Raw genomic sequence first — 20,572 nt, 5'->3', positions numbered from 1 at the left:
CGCTTATAGAAATGCATTTAATTAAGACCTTCACTGCATGTGGCAACGCGCTCGCTGCTGATAGCCTGATGCAGCCTTCAGGGCGGGGGATATGACTGCTCTCTACTCAGCCAGGTCTGCGCTCTCAAAGCGAATCAAGGCTGCAAAAGGCACCTATGCAGAGGAACACAGGAACAGGAAACAGCAGGCAGATGTGGCAGGGAGTCAAGTCCAGGGGGGTCAACGACGATGATGCTTCTCTTCCAGACAGGCTCAACAACTTCTTTGCACGCTTTGAAGCACCCAACATGTACATCCTTCTCTACCATCTATCAGGCCAGCCCTCACCATCAACGCAGCAGACACACGCAGACCAGGGTCAACCCACAGAAAGCGGGAGGCCCAGATAACATCTGCCATCAAGTTCGCGGATGACACCACAGTGGTGGAACTCATTCATAGAAATGAGGAATCAATGTGCAGAGAAGAAGTTAAACACCTAGAGGGTTGGTGCAGAGAAAATAATCTGGTGCTCAATGCGGACAAAACGAAGGAGATGATTATTGACTTCCAGAGGTCACAGCCCAAGCACACTCCTCTTAGCATCAGTGGCCGCACAGTGGAGAGAGGGGAGAACATCAAGTTCCTCGGAGTGCAGATCTTGCAGGACCTAAGCTGGAATAAGAACACCTCAGGGATCACGAAACGGGCCCAGCAGAGACTGTACTTCCTGAGGAAGCTGAAACAAGCCTCTCTCCCCATCAGCATCCTCAGGAATTTCTATAGTGGTGTGGTGGAGAGCGTTCTGACATATTGTATCTCGACATGGTACTCCAGCTGCAGTATGTCAGACAAAAAAGCCCTGCAGAGAATAGTTAGAGGAGATGAGAGATTGATTGATGGATTGATTGATTGAAATTACCCAATAATGTCATCTGATGCCAACAGTGTGTTTGTCCTCATTCTGTGTTTGAGGGCTGCATTTGACACAATTAATCATGATATCTTAATCTACAGATTTGAGAAATGGGTAGGTCTCTCTAGTAGGACTTGACGGGTTTCCGTCAAACTTGTCAGGAAGACAGTATTTTGTGTGTTCAGGGGATTTTGTGGCCTGGACATTTGCCCTATTCTATTTTCTTTATACAAGAAGAGTTCATTTGCAAAAACAAATTCTGAAAAGCCATTCTGAAAATGAATAAGCCAACACTAGGAGATAACTGATTTAGCAAATGAATGCTGCATATTCTGTATTAAATTACTGTAACAAAGAGGACTGCACAATTGTATATATTTGTTTCGCCAGACAACCTCAGGTCTTTACCTGCCTCAATGCTATCAATATTTGGATAAGAAAAAAAAAATTAAACTAAATGAACAGGAAACTGATACTCTACTTGTATGCAGAATCAAAATATTAAATTTTACAAAGTAAAAAGAAACATGATCTTTTCATCCAAGAAAAATGAACCCATTTTGAAGTTAGAACAATGGTAAATGCTGACACATGCATTCATTACAAGTTGCTTAAATTCTCTTTTTACCAAGATACATAAAAAGACTTGGTTAATTCTAATTCTGAACACTGCATCCAGGACCTTTCTAAAGTGACTGCTTTCTGTTTTTATGGCCCTATTCTGTGAAACATCAGCCCCATAATTCATAGAACAACAAACTCATGGTATATTTAACAAGAAGTGAAGGACCTATATTTTAAATCTAGATTGTAATTTGAGGTAAGTCAGCTGCCATGTTATATAAATCTCAACCTTTGATATTGATATGTAACTTTTCCCCCCAGTTTTCAGAAGGGTTGTTTTTTAATGTTTTAATTGTTATAGAACATTTACTTACTGACATAGTTCATTTTCACTTCATTGTTAACTTTTTATTTTCATTGTTTATTTTCATGTTGGTTTTTGCCATGCTTTATTTTCCTGTTAATCCTGTTCTGTAAAGCATTTTGGGTTACATCATTGAATGAAAGATGCGACAAAAAAGCTATTATTATTATTATTATTATTATTATTATTATTAGTAGTAGTAGTAGTAGTAGTAGTAGTAGTAGTGGTAATATATAGTATTGCATGTGTACATAAGCAACTGTTTACTAACACATTAACTTAAATGACGTGTTTACAGCTTCTTTTTTCTTCTAGGCCAAGAAAAAAAAAAAGCTTAATAATGCTGCTGTTAAAATAAAGGGTCACATTTTGGCTAGGTCCATTCACTTAACATGTATAAATTACAGCAATTAGTATGTTTATTATGGGTGCAGCCCTTTATTTCAGCTCCCTGAAGTCTCAGCTCTGAGTTGGGTCTGTGGAATATCAATGCGGATGCATTTTGTAAAATTGATCAGTTTAGAAAAATAAATGCCTGTTTTAAAACTCTTTGATTACGTAAGTGAACAATGAGCCACCTCCGTTTATTTGTTCAAAAATGACTGATTTAGCCTTTTATTTCATACATACTGTACATATATACCTCCATAAAAAGGTTTTGATTTTATAATAAACATTCAAAAAGATACCTTTGAAAAGTGCAATATTAGCCTAAGATATTCCATGCTTAATGAATGCATGTGAGTTAAAGATAAGTGAAGGTACAGGGCACTTCAAAGTGGAGATCTCCACCATGTGATCTCTGAGCAGAAGGGAGCTTGACTCCAGCTCCCTGTGGATCTCATGTTATTTGTGGTGCTAGCCTAATTATTCATTATCCCCAGCAGACAGAGACTGCAAAACAGAATGAAGCCATTGCTCAGTGTCACAATCAGTCAGGCAGAAAGAGACACAAATGAGAGCAGACGCCCCTTACACACACACACACACACACACACACACGGGCATAAACATGCTGTAGACTGAGGAGGCAGCAGCCGTGGTAGTATAGCATGACTTGGTTTCACTGTTGTAATCCCAGGGTGCTGGAGGAGGAGCAGCAGCATATGAGTCTGCTCCATACAGCAAATGGGGCCCTCAGCCACACACACTGAAGGAAAAGGAACGGAAGCTGTTCATGTCAGCTCTATACACCGTGTCCTCTGCTCCATGAATTTAAATACATTTTGCAAGTGAGCAATTAACTACAGTAAAATAATAATAATTTAAGGCAATGGCATTGAGGCACACCATAGAAGAGAATCAGACTTAAATGTCACCTGATATGAACAAAATTCAGTCAGAATCTTTGTATTTAAAACTAGGACCAGATTTAGTCACAACAGATACATCTTGAGTTGTGGTACTTTAAAAGAAATGAAGAGAAAGAAATACATTACATACAAGTTTCAAAATTAAATTACAAACATTTAAAAGTTTCTGTTGTTGCTGATGATGTTTTTTTCTGGCCTTGTTCATGTGATGAACAAAATGTGGTAGACAGGAGGAAGGATGTGAGAACATCTTTGTGTATTTAGAGAAAACTGAAAATGGTGGAAAATCATGTTAAAACTGAGCTGTTGTGGTGGGGCAGGGTCAGTCTTGCCAGTTCATGCCAGTGGCAGCCCAGTCACCAGGATAAAATGTTGCATTTAATGTTTCTGCAAACCACTGATTCGTTCACATTTGTGCGTGTCATACCCTATGTACCATATTGTCATTTCAACAAAACGTGTCATATCACATTCACATTACATCATGCCCTGATTGTCATAATGTGGAGGTGGAGGGGATGGTGGTGGAGTTCAGGGCACCAAAAATATACCTGTTTTGTCACCACTAACATGGTTTGAATTTTCCCGAGGTCTCATCAAAAACACCTGCTTTTGTCACCATAAACTGGTAAAAAACTCAGGAAACTGTCAGTCTCAAACTGCTATCACTGCTTTGACAGCCTGCTGGCCTGTAACTCCATCACCAACCCCTCCACCATCTGATATATCAGTCAGGTCATAAACATGTAATGTCAATGTGATATGACATGTAGAAACATCAAAATGGTACTTAGCCATATGTATGCTACGTAGTGTGTCTCAGCGGCAGTTGTGAGTGAATCCCTGTATCATAGTAGCAGTGGTAAAGTAGGAGCAGTAGTAATGTTATTAATAGTATGAGTTAGTGTCTTACCATTTGTAGTGAGTGTGGTCCCGGTGTACCACCCTGAGCGTCCTCCCCACGTGGTTTGTCCATTGAGCATCTTGAGTTTGTCAAACATCCCTTCAGGTCCCACTGTGCCCATTTGCTGCTTGTCACTGGCCAGGTTCCTGAGCACTCGATTAATGGATGAAACCTGGTCATACACACAACATTGTAGTTATTTATTTATATATGCATTTATTTATTTAAGTGTACAGTTTAAACATAAATACCAACATTTGATGTATTGTACCAGATTAGTTTCAAGATGGGTTGTATATGCAGTCCCTTGGCAGGTCAGATTACATAAGAGCATCTATTGTTGGACATGTATGGCATTGTTCGACAGAATCTGTATGATATATGATGGTAACAATATGTTAAAAGAGAAAGGCAGCAGCTACCTGTGGCCCCTACCTGTGCACGTGCACACACACACACACACACACACACACACACACACACACATATATTGTTTACTGTAAAGTTGTAACTGATATTTATAATACCTGGTAAATGGTCAATAAATTATGTGTTCATCTATAAACAATATTCAACTTTAACATAAAATTGATTTTTGAGTCTCACAACTCGTCAAACATGCTTCGGCTACCTGACCTACAATCCCAACAGCTTTGTTACATATTATAAACCATTTAATAAATGTTTTATATTATGTTTTCTTGTTTGTTAACAGTCACACTGACTAAAGTTAAAGCAACATGATGTAATGTCCTGACCTTACAGTAACAGATTCAGCATCATGTTGATGGTACAGTGTCTTGTAACAGAGTAAATGTTGTCTCTGTCTCTTGTTTCTGCTCTATGTAACTTCAGTGAGAGGGTAGGATCACAGCGTTACATACATATTTACTTCAACATACAAGCTTTCAACACATAACATTGTTATGATGTCATGAGTTAGTACCTACATTACATCTGACAAACTGTTACAGTTACTGTTACCTGGGATGTGTATTTACCACAGTGGTGTTAACTATAAATTTACCATTTACCATTTAGTAATAATGGTTATTAGTGTTACCAGTTTAAAGTCCATATCCATTCATGAATTGAGCACTGTTCCACATACAGAACTTTAAACCTGTGCACAGAGAGATAACAAAGGCATTATGTGTATTACTCCGGTAAAGTACTTAACTGTCAAATTCCACAGGTTTTTTTTTTTTTTTCTTTCACCAAACTTGTATATGCTTGACTACTGGATTAAATTTTAGGTCAATAGCCATTTTGATACACACCTCTATCGACCGCAAATTCTAATTAGATCAATATTAAAGGTTTGATTTTTTTTTTACCTCCGCTAGCAAAGTTATGTTTTCACCTGTCTGTTTGTTGGATGGTTTGTCAGCAGTATTACACAAAAAACTACTGAACAGATTTCAATGAAACTTGAGTGGAGGATGGGACTTGGCCCAGAATAGACACCATTAACTTTTGGTGTGGATCCGGGCAAAGGGACTCATCCAGGAATTTTTTCTAACTTTCTTAAACATTGTGAGGTCGGACATTTTCATTAATTTCTCAGGGAATAATGCATGGATCTTGATGAAAATAATCAGAGGTATTTAGGTGGCTGGTATCTATGAGTGACGACAGTTTAATGCACATCCTAGAGCTGTAGATCTGAAATTATGTTAAGCAGTTATGGCTAGTTTCAAATTCAGAGTGATAAAGGGCTATAGAGTTTGATATTGGATTAGGCTTGATTGACTTAAAGGAGACTGCTGGGCCTTGGCACAGATGTGAGTATCATTCTAGTTAAAACTGCCTGCTCCAGCTTATTTTTGTGCCACATCTGCTGACTCCCAGGAACTTCTAGTACCAAGACCACCCGCAAGCCTGTTGTTAGAGTGTAACAAATGTACAATGTTTCACTGATTAGTCTCAATGTTTGGCTAACATGCCCTGAGCAAAGCTCTTATTGACATGACTTGGCTGAAGAACAGAAGGTCTTACACTGGGTATATTGTCGTTGGTGCAGACTCCCTCTGCCAGCAGTCGGTCTCTAATCTCCCAGGCAAAAATGGATGGACACTCTCTCTTGTACTGAGCGATCTTTCCCACCACCTCTGGAGTGGCCACCCTGGGTTTACTCCCTCCTATGGCCCGAGGACGGATGGAACCCGTCTCGTAGTACCTGCCCAAGATCTTACTCACACAGCCATTAGACACCTGGACACAAAAACAGCATCACACAGATTTGTGGGGGCTAGGGCAAAAACTGATTGGCTTTCAAAAGGTTCCTGTTTGAAAGATGATCTACGGAGCCATCATGGCAATGGCTAAAGGGGGACTCCACCACATAACATATGAAAGTCTGCTTATAGGTACTGCGGGGGACTACGGCATATGTGGAAAAAGTCGTGTTAAGTCTTTGATAGCTCCAGAGACAGAGCTGGTGTGTTGGTTGGGACTGAAGATGGAGCTGAACGTTAGAGACTCAAGGACACATTAACAACTACTAGCATATCACACGCAAATCTCCCGCCAAACTGTTGGCAGGGGGATTGTGTTGTGGAAAATATAGGCACCAGGTTTTAACAGGGAAGAGGAATGTGTGGAATAAATAAATATATGTAGGATATGCAGCACGCATGTACACAGCAGCTTTGCTCTCTGAGATATGTCATCAAAGTATTGAACCCAAAAACCATCCATGAGCAATATTCCCCTGTGCAATATATTATATTCTATTTTTATTATATATCCTGTGCAATAGATCTGGTGAAGTACAATAATATGCTGCTGAGTTTTATGTATTACTGTTCTTACACTTGTTTTTATACTTGATACTTTTACCTTCTTACTTGATTTTATACTTTCTGTGTTTTGTGTCTGAGTTGTCCGTCAATTTGCTGTGTACTGGTGTTTTTATTTGTATGACCACTGAGGAGTTGCACTGAAGTTTCTAGTACATTGTGCAATGACAATAAAGGCATTCTATTCTATTCTATTCTATTCTATTCTATTCTATTCTAAAGGGACATTATCTATTGTTCTGCTGCATCAATCTGGTGATTGTAGAAACAAGGAAACTTTGCTGGAGCTAGTAACCATTAGCTAATTAGCTAATTTAGCCATTGAGCTAGTGGCCTTATTAGCTGACTGGTTTCTGCCTGGGTCACAACCTCAGATCATGGATAGAGTCACCGTGAACAACGGGGCTCAGCTCAATTGGGCTCAGCAGTGAACACAGCTGGACAGCAGAATGGGACTAAACACAGCCTCTGAGACTGACGGAGGTCTGTTTGTAGACAGGGGATATGGTACAGAGGTGATTGACAGCGGCTTCTACCAGGACTATGACTCCGGGGACAAAGAGAAACGGTAGTTGGGGACAGGAGAGAGGTGAAGCAGCAGAGGAGAGAGAGAGTTGGACATCAGCAGTGGGTGAAAACGGCATATAAAGCCAGAATATTTTCACATCTTACTCTGTGAACTTAGGATTTATTTGAACCAAACCAGAGGTGATTGTGGAAAGACAAACCAACACTGTTCTGTTGAGTTTTATTAAGTTATGACAACTTTGGAGTGTGTTTTATGATGAGTTAACAAGGCAATTAAGCTTGTCTTAAGAAACTTACATTAAAGATGGTGTACAGTTGTGTTTTTCTGATTTAGGAAGGAAAATAGGTTTAAAAATATTTCCTTTCTTGACATTTTGTTAGTTTATTTTGTTGACATATTAGACTGAGTAACGAACTCACCACCTGCATACATGTCTCACCTGGAACTAAACAGATATCAGACTATCATCTCTTGAGCTACAAAATTATATTTGAAAGTTTTTTGACTGTTTTATCTCAAGTTTGGCTATATCTTACACACTGGACCTTTTCAGTATAGGTTAGGGTATGACTGTAGGTCATATGTAGGCATTTTAACAAAAAACAGAAGTTGTTGTTTTTCTTGGGAGGACAGTGTTGATGTAGAGTGACATACATAAGTCCAACTGGATGCCATACAAATAACCTAACCCTACCAACATCCAGGGATGCAGTGTATTGTATCATTTGTATTGTGTGTTTCTCTGCATGACCTGTGACTCAAATTAGATAGATAGTCTCTACAACCACTGACAGTATCAGCTTTGAGCCTGATGAGTTTACCTGTAGTATTCTGGAAATGTCACAGGGTCGAGCTCCACTGTGTGCCAGCTCCACTATCTTCTGCCTGGTAGAATCAGGTAAAGGTCTCCCATTCACAAACACACCTCCCAGCTGGTTTACTCCACTGTGACCTACACACACAAACACACACACACACACACACACACACACAAACAGAAAGTAAAATAAAGGCTTTTAGTCTACAAAGCTATATTTATTCTACGATGATCTTGATTCAGTCCAAAGCAGAAAAAAATGAGCGGAAATGAAAAGTGAAGCCTAACCACAATGAACTGAATAGCCACACTGCACATGCAAGCGAAGAGGGAGCTCAGGTCAGGTGTGTGTAGGGAAAATGAAACTTGACCTGAGTCAACCAGGTTAGGGTCAAAGTTTCATACTGAGGGCGCCCCAGTAGCTCAGCTGGTAGAGAGTATGACCCATGTACAGATGCTGTATGATCACTGTAGTGGCCCAGGGTTCGAGTCCAACCTGCGGCCCTTTGCTGCATGTCATCTCCCCTCTCTCTCATCCTGTTCCCTGTCATCTCTTAAGCTGTCCTATAATGCCAAAAGATATATGTTTTTGTGTGAAGCTTAAAATTCTGTCTGCTGATCAACATGTTGCAGGTCTGACATGTTTCTCTCAGCGACCACAGCCTGTGCTGTGACACTGTGCAGGTTAAGTAGGGATTTACACTGAATCAATTGTCTATTGTTTGTTAATGGCTCTGTGGGGGAAAGCATATTGCAGATTTATAAACCTCTCTACAGGGCATTAATAAATCATACAACCGGCCAACACGCACACACACACACACACCATGGGCGTAGGTTTCTATATAGATGGTCGTGACATGTCACAACCAATGTTCGAGGATTGCAAAATAGTCACTACCAATATTTGTCTGCTGCTGAGCCAGTAGTAACGTTAGTGAGTGGTAGTAGTGAGCATCTTCCAAACTGTGTCCGCTACTTGAAATGGATAAGAGGAAGAAACAGCTGAGAAACAGCGATTAAAAAGTTGAAGTCTCTGGAGGTGGAGGCTGCTAAATGTGCGAAGTTGACGGAGCTTTTTGGTGCCGGGACCAGTAACACCGACCCGCCAGCAGCCACAGGTGCTGCTGCGCCGGGAGACGAGGGAGGAGGACCTGACGATGATGAGCGAGTGGAGGCAGACAGGGTCAGTAACGTCAGCCTGGGGCTGGCTCGGCTAAATGTTTGAGACACGTCCAAAACAAAGTAAAAGACGCTTTTACATTGAATGTGATGCGACCTCACTAACTGCATACTGATGAACGCAGCTGCCGCTAATGCTAACGCAGCTGCCGCTAATGCTAACGCAGCTCCTCAGGGACTGAAGCCGTTATTGTTCTAACTTTGACAATCTAACATGTGGCAGCACATCAGCCCAGAGTTAAAGGGCTGTGACTGTTGGTAGTTGTGGTTGATTTTGTTCAAATACGCCGAATTGTGATATTATGGGTTATTATTGTTCAGATGATTTAGCTAAGCTAGCTAACAGATGCTAACGTCAGCGGTCTCTTGTTGCCATAGCAACAGTAAACATTCACGTGGCCTGATGAGCTGTAAACAGAGATACAAAACACAAGTAAACCTGTAGCAAATAATAAGTTTAATTTGCAATATTTACCATTGAATTTATTGTAATCTTTCAATTCATTTATTGTTTACTGAGGTGATAACTATCTAATAGGTATAATTTGTGTGTAAATGTGTTACTTTTACTGTAGTTTTCAAATGGCTGTGTATAGTGTTAGTGTATAGTCTTGAGCATTTTCAGGTCACAAAGATCTGGCTGTTTTGCATTGGGAAACACTAGTAAAGTGTCCTAATGAAAACACGACAAAGCCATTTGACTACCTTGTTCATAAATGATGGTGTCAGGACTTTTTTTTATGACACACACACTTTCATTGATAGGAATACTTGGTTTTGAGGAATGACCTCTATTTTGAGCATGTGACATGCTTTTGCAGGTTATCAACAAGGTTTTGCAGTTTGTACTAATTGTTTTGAGAAATGCACCAACTGTTGTGCAAATGTAAGTAATGATGTGAGAAAAACTCCACCCCGTCTCTGGTTTTGGGTTCTTCACGTTAGTCTCGTCCCACCCCTGGTCATAACATAACTTCTGTTGTGATTTGACACTATAATGAACAAAGATTGATTGGTTGATTGCTATAGCTGTCAGTTTTAGTCCTTGAGTTCATAGCTACGTGCTTTATTTGTTAACTGCTATCAAGGAATATGACTCTCCTTTGTAGTATGTGTGAGAAAGGACGCCACGAGATTTGTGGACTTCTTCGTGGTGTCCGCTGATAATATAGTGGGCTGGTCTGGACAGAAAATGCCAGAGCTGAATTTTTGTCCCAGTCCACCCCTGGTAATGTCACTACCAAAGCTGAGACCAAACCTACGCCCTTGACACACACACTCACACACACACACAGTGTGACCAGTTGGGCTGCTGTATATCAAAAAAGTTTTCACTTTAGATGCTCCATTCAGTCATCATTGGAAGGATGACTGCCATAAATATTAATAAGATAGGATTAGATAAGATAATCCTTTATTAGTCCCACAACAGGCAAAACTGCATTGTTACAGCAGCAAAGGGGAGAGCAAAAATAGAGCTAAGCATCAATAAAAACAACAATGATAAGTAAAAACATGTAAACAAAAAAGCATGATATTAACAAGAGAAACAATAAAGCAGTAAGAACAATATTAATAAGAAACAAACACAACAGTTCTGTAATATGACACCATGCTACCATTGTTTTTAGCCAAAACATGATCTTTTCCTTACCATTACCATTAACCCTAACCCCTTCACTTTAATCAGCAAGTGACAAGCAAGAAATGGGAACTTATTTTAGGTCCTGAGGAGTTGTAGCATTTAGTTACCAACAAACAGCCTACGCTAAACACACACTGCTACGTTCACCTCTGTACTATTACTGCTGACATCACACTCACTGTCACTTACACGCTCTATCCTTCTCTCGCTTGACTTGCTAATGTAACACACACAGCTTGTTATTCCTTAAAGGAGTTCACTGCTAACATGACACATTTTTCTTGAAATCTTAAAAACACATTCCAAACAAATTCTCAGATGATTAGGCCTGGCGGGGATTCAACTTAGGTCTGGCAGGCTGTCGGTTGGAAAACCTCTGTCTTTAAGCGTTATCAAATTGCTGAATGTGTTAATTTGTTTGTGTTTTATTTATTATTATATTATTATTATATTATTGTTAGTGCTACAGTGTGATTTGTGTTAAGCTCCTTGTAATAAGCATTATTTCATAGGTCATAAGGCCCTTTTAAGTCCTTACAAGAAGCTTATTAACATTAAAAAGATTATACAAGTGTTAATAATATCATCATAGAATATATATACCTTTATAATGCATCGTTCTCACTTTAGATTCCAGTAGCTGCACAAAGCATAGTTAACTGTTAATAATTGCATAATAAAGGATCTCTTAACCCTAACATGGCACTGTGACATAAATTAAATAAACTCAGTGAATTCATAATGCTTTTATCAACAATTATGGAAACTTGTAAGGCTTTTATTTATGTTCTTAAGCAGTTTATAAACTGTTCATAAGCATTAGTTTCTCATTAGTGCTTATAAATGTCTTATCATTTAATGATAAAGGTATTTATTTAGCTATTAACACTTGAACAGTTTTATTAATCTTAATAATCATCTTATAATAATTTATAAAGGCCTTATTACCTATAAACTAATGCATATTACAAAGTTACCAAAGACATGTAACCATCCTCAGGCGTGTGCAACAAGAAAAATATACAGTGACAGAATATTCATTCATGAAAAGGATATTCAGCAATGTTAGCAACAGTGATCTAACAGCAGTAAAATGGAGCTACAGTAAAGGTAATAGGTCACCTGGTTCCTGTATGTCTTTGTAATTGCTAATCATTTATTGCTTAGTATAATTAATAATCAGTAATTCATCAAATAATGAATTATTCAGTTAAGAAACCTCAGGGTGTTCATTCATTCATTCATTCATAGATATATATATATATATATATATATATAGAGAGAGAGAGAGAGAGGACAGAGGGTAGAAGCACAGAGAGATTCTCTCTGACCCCACCCCCTCCTCCCTTGGAGCAGAGCTACTCCACTGGAAAAACAGATGGATAACCTGAATCAGAGATGGTTTATCTTCCAATACGCCTCACATTGTCATGCCTTTGAACTTATCTTCTGGTTAATTAAATTATATGAAGAGTAAGGGCCTCTGAAGAAGCTGCTGTTGACTTTAAGTGTGACGGTGGATTATTTCACCCTCTAACTCTCCCTCATGCTGCCTCACATCATGTTCACTTTGTGTTTCGGGGTCGATTGTTTTGCTGTAGAAATGTTAATCACAGCGTCATTTCCCAGGGGAACACACCAGGGCTTTCCTCTGCTGACACACAATTAATAGACAGACATATGGAGTCAATTTGGCTGTGGTCTCTCTGTGGACACACACACACACACACACACACACTCACAGCGAGTGGGCCCCTGGGAGAGCAGCTCAGCAGCTTATCACTTTAAATCAGCTCATTCACACTGAACCTGACTGAATTTACTTTCACTTTAGCCGTTTACTGTTATTATCAATACGCTCTCGACTTTAAACATTGTTGTTTGTCCATGCAACCACAGCAGCGGGATGACATCACTAGTCCATGATCCAAAACTCTTACAAATCACTGTTGAGATGATGAGGCAACTTAATGGTTAAAGTCTGGTTTGGTTAGGTCTAGGCAAACATTGTGGTTTAGGTTGAAATGACAACTTTGCTATGGTTAGCAGAGTGTCATCTTCATGTTTACAACAATAAACACTTGGTTAAGGTTAGAATGATCGTGGTCATGCTTGAGAAAAAAAATTGCACCTGACTTCCTCCTGCTGTCCCGTCATAATTCCTGTGCTTTGTCACTTGAATATAACATATTTTGTGGCACTTGTTGAAATTACCAATGCAGTTGTTCTTTTTGCGAGGCAGGTGTTGATATTATACCTCATTTTACAACCTATTTATCTGATGGTTTTTATAAATCATTATTATGGAATGATATGTCTATTTTACTGTAAATCAAGTGTCACATTAAAATTAAAGAGTGCATGTGCTGTCAGCAGAGAAGAAACCAGTCTTGTTGCAGCCCAGTCCCCAGAATGAGATGTTGGCACATAATGTTTCTGCAAACCATAAATACGTTCACAATTGTACGTGTCATACCTTGATATCTCTAAAATAATTAAATTACAGGCCCGAAGGTTGCCAAAACAGTGCCCACAGTTTGGGACAAAATTGTGAAATTACTAGATATTTTTAAGGAAACGTCAGGACAATTTCCAGCTGTTTTTGTGTTTTCTTTATTCCTTTTTTAAATTTTTAATGAGAAGTCGGGACATCTCAAGTCGGACTCATGGCGACCAAAACAGGTATTTTTAGCCAAAACATGATCTTTTCTGAACCTTAAACAAAGGGGTTTTGTGCTTAACCCTAACTAGAGCATAAAACCAGTGCTGCAGAAAGGTGCATTGCCAACTTTTATTCTGTTATATCACATTTTACAACTTATTTTTCTTACTGTTAACATCATAAGGCCCTATGTAATCATATCTAGTTTACTGTAAATCACATGTCAAATTAAAATTAATCTGTGCATCTGTTGTTAGCAGAGAAATAACCAGTCTTGTTGCAGATCCACAGAGAAATTCAAGAGAAATATTGACAATGGAAGGACACACTCCTCTTTTAACATAATGGGAAAAAATCTAGCAAAAAGATAACTCATGACATTCTGGATTTTTGAAATCCAACAGAGATTCGAATATCCTTACACGATGCAATGCACTAAACAATGCATGTTGTAACCAAGTTGTGCAAAATCGACATATGATATCCATTCTAATTACCTGAGAGAGAAAGTCTCTCTAATCTGAAATGGGATACATCTGAACTTGCTATTTACACAGGGAAACGACATGCATTGACACAAGCAAATTTAGATCATTTTTTCTGATACTACTGCTCAACAGAATTATTTTTTTTCTGTGGATCAGAATTTTTTTTTGTTTGACTTTCAATAAAATTCTTTAATTTCATGTCTAGTTTTGATTTCTGTGTAATGCACACACACACAGACACGCACACACGCACACACACACACTGGTGGAGCACACTGCAGACTGACTGAACCATTCATTCATTTTTATCCATTCCTGACTCAATCTGTGCTTCATTCACTAATCATCTTCACAAATTAATATTGGTGTTCACCTTTAGGTATTCCTCAACAAACCAGCCTCCATCCAGCTGCTCAATTTTCACTATTTGAGAAATGGAGATGTTTGATAAAAGCACCCAGTCTGACATTTAACCCAACGTTACTGCCCAACAGAGACCTGGCTGCATTTCATGTCAAGCAGCATCATTCAAGGTGAGGTAGATGTAAGGGGTAAAAGCAGTGTGGGACTGATACTGATCAGAGGAGAGATGCAGGACAGAGAAACAAGCAAAGACACAGAGAGAGAAAAAATCCACACACCTTCACTGCAGAGAGCGTGGACCTCTTGTCAAGCAGTAAGAAAGAAGAAATCAGGTGGAGTTGTCAGTCCCACCCAAAAGGTTTTATACAGCCCAGCATTTTGATCTCACTAGTCATCTTTAACAAAGATATCTAAAAGATTAAATCAGTCATTTTGATGACCATCAAAATTTAAGGTACATTCACAGACTATACACAACTAAAGAGTCTGCTTTACTGATGGGTGATCTGCGTTTAGGTCCGTTTTACACCGATCATTAAAGAGTATTCCACTTTATCACAACTTGGGCCCCATTTTTGTTGTTTAGGTGTCTCATTACTCGTGCTCTCTTTCCTACAGACTTTCTTTGTGATGTTGCCATGTCCACAGATGTCAGATATTTACTTGATTATTATCACTTATAAAAATACGACAAAGCTACAAGAAAAAGTAATTGCAAGCCCAAATTATAATGTAAAAATGCACACTATTGGTGTATATTGTGTGTGAGAGGTTGTTTACAGGGACACCAAATCTCTTTCCTGCTCCAAACAATCTGATATCGCCCTGTTGGTGTTGTTCCTGGAACATCATAAATAATGTTACTCCGGGAGCATCATTACAACTGACCAATCATGTTTTTGTTATGTCATAGCTTTGGGAAGAAGATGCATACGGGAAAAGTTATCCTTTCAAACACGTGAAAACTTAAAAGAAATGAGGAATAATAAGTGAAAATTGCCTAAAAATAATGAGTTGTGTTTCTGACCAACTAGTGAATTTGAGTCCAATACTTACTGTTTTTGGTCTCTATAGCAACTCCTGAGGGGAAAATCTGGTTCTTTAGTGGCTAAATGCTTAGCCCAGTCAACAGGATAAAATTTTGGCAGTTAACATTTCTGCAAACCCCTGATATCTTCACATTTGTTTGTGTCATAGGCTACATACCATAATGACATTTCAGCATGTATAGATCATAATCATCAGCAAGATATATCATATCACATTCACATGACCATTTTAATGGAGGTGGAGGAGATGGTGGTGGAGTTGCAGGCGAGAAGGCTGCCAAGCCAGCGACTGCAGTTCAAGTCTGTGTTTCAACATTTGTGAGAGTGAAACTACTGCATAGTTTAAGGAGACCTCAGGACATCTCAAGCCGTGTTTGTGACCAAAGTCAGTATCAGTTTTTTTAAAATCTTAAGTAAAATTAGCTCTTTTCCGAAGTGTTTTTGTGTCTAAACCCTAATCACAACCTTGTCACAAAATTGGACTTAAATTGACGCAAACATAAAGAAATGTAAAGTGTCAACTTATCTTTGGTTTGCACAAAACGTACACTGTCAACATTTCTTCTGGTGAATGGGTTGAAATGCTCCACTATGTACACCAGTTAGTCTCTGTGTCTGTCAGCTGTTAGGTGTTGAACACATAGTGTAAGTACGCTTTTAGAGCTTTGTTTTTAAGTAAAAACAGCTGTCTGCTGCAGCGGAAAGCAACAATATGGGAGTGAACCAAAACAGGGAATGGAAGATAAACCAGAATTATCCTTTAATATTAAGAAATATTTTACAGCACAAGGAAACAACAGAATTTCAGACATGACGAAATGATGAGTAATGAAACATACTAAATCTGGTTCAGGTTTTGAATTAATAAATGGTAAATTATAGTATAGTTAAATGTTAGTTAATTGTTATTTCACTGGTAACAAAAACTGAAATCATTTTTTAAGCAATTGTTTATTGAAAAGTTGCAAGTAAAGATTACTTACGATTAACCATTTACAAGGTTAATAAATATTGTGTAGTTAATCTATAAACATAGAAACCATACAAACCATTTGGACGGTCATTATAAAGTTGCAATGGATTACTTTTGCTTAATAAATGGTTTATGAAGTGTTTGTTAACGGTTAAATAACTATTAATTAAAGTTTATTTAACTATAGTTTACCATTGGTATATATATATGTGTATATATATATATATATATATATATATATATATATATATATATATATATATATATATATATATATATATACATATATATATATATATATATATATATATATATATATATATATATATATATATATACACATGTGTGTGTGTGTATAGATACCACATACATAGGTGTATAAATGTGTTATTAAAACACTGCTAAACATATACTTGTTTTTAACCTCGCTTACAGATACGGTAACATCAGCATGAATGATAATAACAACAAAATACTTCAGAGATGTAACTCACTGTTTTGCATCATGGAGGCCACTCCAGTCTCCCAGCTTGTTTGACTCCTGAAATCTGTACAAACAGAGACATAATCTGTTATAGTGTTGTATTATGCAACACGTGTATAGACAATAAAGCACATGTCTGTCCCTGGACACTTAGTTAGAGTAAAGGAAGAGAAAGTGTCTTCTTGGATCTCCTCGAATCAGTTCTTACCTAATCAACTTTTCTACAGAAGCGAGATAGAAAGACACTATATCGGACAATAAAACTTGTTGAGGTGAAAAAACCCGAGACACAGTCTGGATAAATAAATCCTGTGATTGGTTCATATGCTAATGTATGCTAATGTCCATAAAGTTATGAGCACAGACTTGAGTCCCAGTCTTGAGTCCAGGCCTCACACTCAGGTCCAGTGTGCTCCCACAAACTGAAAAGCAGGACACATCGAACACATTTATCTATACTCAGTAATACTAAATGTTATTTCTACACTCCACTGGAAATTAGAATCACATCTGCTTTCTTCTTATTTCTTTACATAACTTCAACTATGAGTGAGGAGTTGCTTTATGTATCTTAGGTCATCTGTGGAAAGACAAAACTCTGTCTTCTCGAACACTGGACTCACAGAGTTTGTGGAGAAACTGAATCACATTATTCTTATTGGTGTAAACAAGAAGGATTTACAGGCAATTTGTGTGTTCAAAATTAAAAGAAAACTATAGAATCAAATGAATTTTATATTTTTTATATGATATAACCATGAAATTATGAATTATTATCAATCCTTTCACAATAACAGAGTTTAATGCAGGTTATGCCTGTCTGCTCATTCAGCCCACCGATAGGTCTTGATCTTGATTGTTTCTCTACACTTTGTGGTCACTGGGATTATCCTGTAGAAAATCATGTTGTGAAATAAAAACTAACAGAACATTTTGAAAAAAAAACAAAAAACAGATTCAATAAAAAAAATGACTGAAGCAAATAAATTATAACTCTTCTTGATAAAGAGAGAAAAAGGAATGTTTCACAATTCCATGTATTTCTACAAATATATTGATATATTTTTTTGTTTGCATTTGATAAGTCATGTCTTATTTGTTTTCATTTTGAACAACTTGGGTCTACAAAATGATCTTAGACCTGTCGGATATTACTGAAAGAAAGGAAATCAGCATTGAGCTACCTCAAGATTGTTTGTTGAACTGAATAATGAAAATATTACATTTAGCACAATGACTTGTGGCACAGCAGAAGCCATATATTTTGTGAATTTTCTAAATAATTTTAGAATGACTGGTAACAAACTGTGGGTGTCCTGGTGGAATAGTGGTTTAGCTGTGAGTCCGCAGTTCAGTCCCATCTCTACTATAAACCCTCAATGAAGACAAATTGCTCCTGACAAATCATGATAGTTGTGCCTAAATGATTATCATTAATGATTATCCATAAATGTTAAACTGTCCTTCATTTTCACCAAAAAGTGCCCTGTTGTTGAGGATGATGAGACAAACCAAGACGATTAGTTGAACTATCTGTTGTCACTGATGCATGTAGAAAACACGACATGCATCATACTTCATTCCGATATTCACACCAAAGCCTTTCAAAAGCTCACCAATAAAAGCTTCAAAGCGAGCCCTTCTCTTGTCATTACCAACCTGCATAATGAACATGAAGCATCTCCACACAGGAACACACACACACACACACACACACACACACACACACACACACACGCACAGGCCGGCTATGGGCACCTTGTCCCCGCTGTAACTCAGCGCCTTTCTCCCTGTGAAAGGAGACAAAGAGCCGGAGGAGCGGAGCCGCGGCTCGGCTCGGTAAATACCCGCCAGGCTTTGTGTGTCCGCGGGATTTTGGTGTCGTTGGCTCGTTAGCTGCGGCTCGTTAAAAAATCTGTGACACAAAACCGCGGCGGGGAGCCCAATTTGACCAGTGCAACTGACATAAAGGAGTTCTGTTGAACACACTGATGACAATATAAAAGTTTCATTCAGCCGCATTCAGCGCGCTGATATGAGCAGAAAAGAGCTGAGAGAGGCGCGGATCTGCGGCCGAACACTGAGGACACTGCTGCTGAGTCCCGCTGCACAGAACACTGTCACTGCAGGTTCATCATCATCATCATCATCATCATCATCATCATCATCATCATCATAAAAATAATAATTCAGTAGTAGCCTAGTAGCTAATATTTTATTGTAACACTGTAATAAGTGCAGACCGACACAGTGAGTAAAGGCAACTGTTGATGCCGAGAATGAGATCATTTTACATGATAGCTGGACATTATCAGTCAAGGACGTTCTACAGAGACGGACAGGAAAAAGTCAATGACCGGCTGTGGCATCACTTCACCTTCTTCATCACTCACAGACAGCAGCCTGCAGGAGCCCGCTACACTACACGACACACAGACATGAACTGATAAACTAAATCTGACCTCCAGTCAGTAAGTGATAGGCTACATGTCAACTGTGTTTCTTTATTGAATTGGTTGTAGGCTACAGGTTGACTGTTATTTCGTTTTCATTTTGTTGTTCATGACTTGTTCTTTAAAAGTTTTTCATGGTTTGTTTTCTTGGATTTTAAATGTTCGAAATAAAAATGGTTCTGTTCTTACAGCCTGGTCTAGATTACGGGGTTGGTTCGGTTAGCGGGTTGTCGGCGGTCTGTCCCCTGCAAGAAGAAAAAAGAGTTTGTGGAGGGTTAAAGTTTTGGCTGAGAGTCTGTATTTAGGTGATGATGTTAGTTTGACGCTGTTTTAAAGGTTGTTCACGGTGACCAGCAGCAGCCAGCACTCACATCACATTCTGTAGGATACATGATGTATTTTAGTAACACTTTAAAAATCAAATTCAATATGACATTTGAACAGAAAGCCGGTTATTCTGTAATAATACAACATCAGATAGTTGCTGCTCTGCTCGCGATCACTTCAAATGAAATACGGCTCAAGATGTGTTTTTGTGCACGTGCAGTGAATGTCACGCCTCCGGCGGCCAGTGCCGCTCCGCTCCGCTGTCATCCCGCTGACACACAAACAACTGAAATGTTACAAATCCACATGTTGGATGAATTCATTCTGACCTGATTAATCATGCAGTTAATTGGCTTCGATTTAATGAAGACGTTAATTAACAGCTGACTTAATTAGATCAATTAAGACCAACTTTACCGTCTTGTATATGCCGGCTTTGTGTTTAAAAAGCGTGTATTGTATCAGACTGAGAGCAGACGCGTATTCTTATTTAGAATGTGATTCAGACACATAGGCAGGATATTAAAATGACGGAGTTACGATTTGAAGGCCTCTCAAACACTCCGGTATTTTCTGCCTGGGCCTCCATGAAGAACAAGTCAAATAAATATCACAAGGCCTTCACTGGAGAACCTGATCGTTTATAGGTTTAATACAGTAACCTTCCTTATTTTGCCTTTAAATATCAATTAAGGCAACTAATATTCTACAATTTTCTACAGCATTTTTTTAGCTGACAAAAATAAAAATATGGTCTTT

The 20,572-nt window shown here is 38.4% G+C and overlaps 1 protein-coding gene across 3 annotated transcripts in view; it reads right to left on the bottom strand.

Annotated features, from left to right (window-relative positions):
• The window catches only part of LOC141001017 (paired box protein Pax-6-like), a 34,170-nt gene that overhangs the window by 11,965 nt on the left and 1,633 nt on the right, over nucleotides 1-20,572 (bottom strand). The window contains exons 1-5 of one of the 3 annotated variants that reach the window (XM_073471934.1): nucleotides 17,044-17,092; nucleotides 8,192-8,322; nucleotides 6,039-6,254; nucleotides 4,050-4,212; nucleotides 3,800-3,817 (exon numbers count right to left, since the gene is read on the bottom strand). In XM_073471934.1, coding sequence (XP_073328035.1) covers nucleotides 3,800-3,817; nucleotides 4,050-4,212; nucleotides 6,039-6,254; nucleotides 8,192-8,322; nucleotides 17,044-17,056 — 541 coding nt within the window. In that variant the 5' untranslated portion in view covers nucleotides 17,057-17,092. Of the gene's footprint in view, nucleotides 1-3,742; nucleotides 3,746-3,799; nucleotides 3,818-4,049; nucleotides 4,213-6,038; nucleotides 6,255-8,191; nucleotides 8,323-17,043; nucleotides 17,098-20,572 lie in introns of those variants that run through there. The other 2 variants (XM_073471935.1, XM_073471933.1) reach the window with 2 other exon arrangements.

This window comes from Pagrus major, chromosome 8 (assembly GCF_040436345.1).
Source record: "Pagrus major chromosome 8, Pma_NU_1.0".
In the NCBI taxonomy this organism is placed as follows: Eukaryota; Metazoa; Chordata; class Actinopteri; order Spariformes; family Sparidae; genus Pagrus; species Pagrus major.
This window is presented reverse-complemented; position numbering and strand designations above follow the sequence as displayed.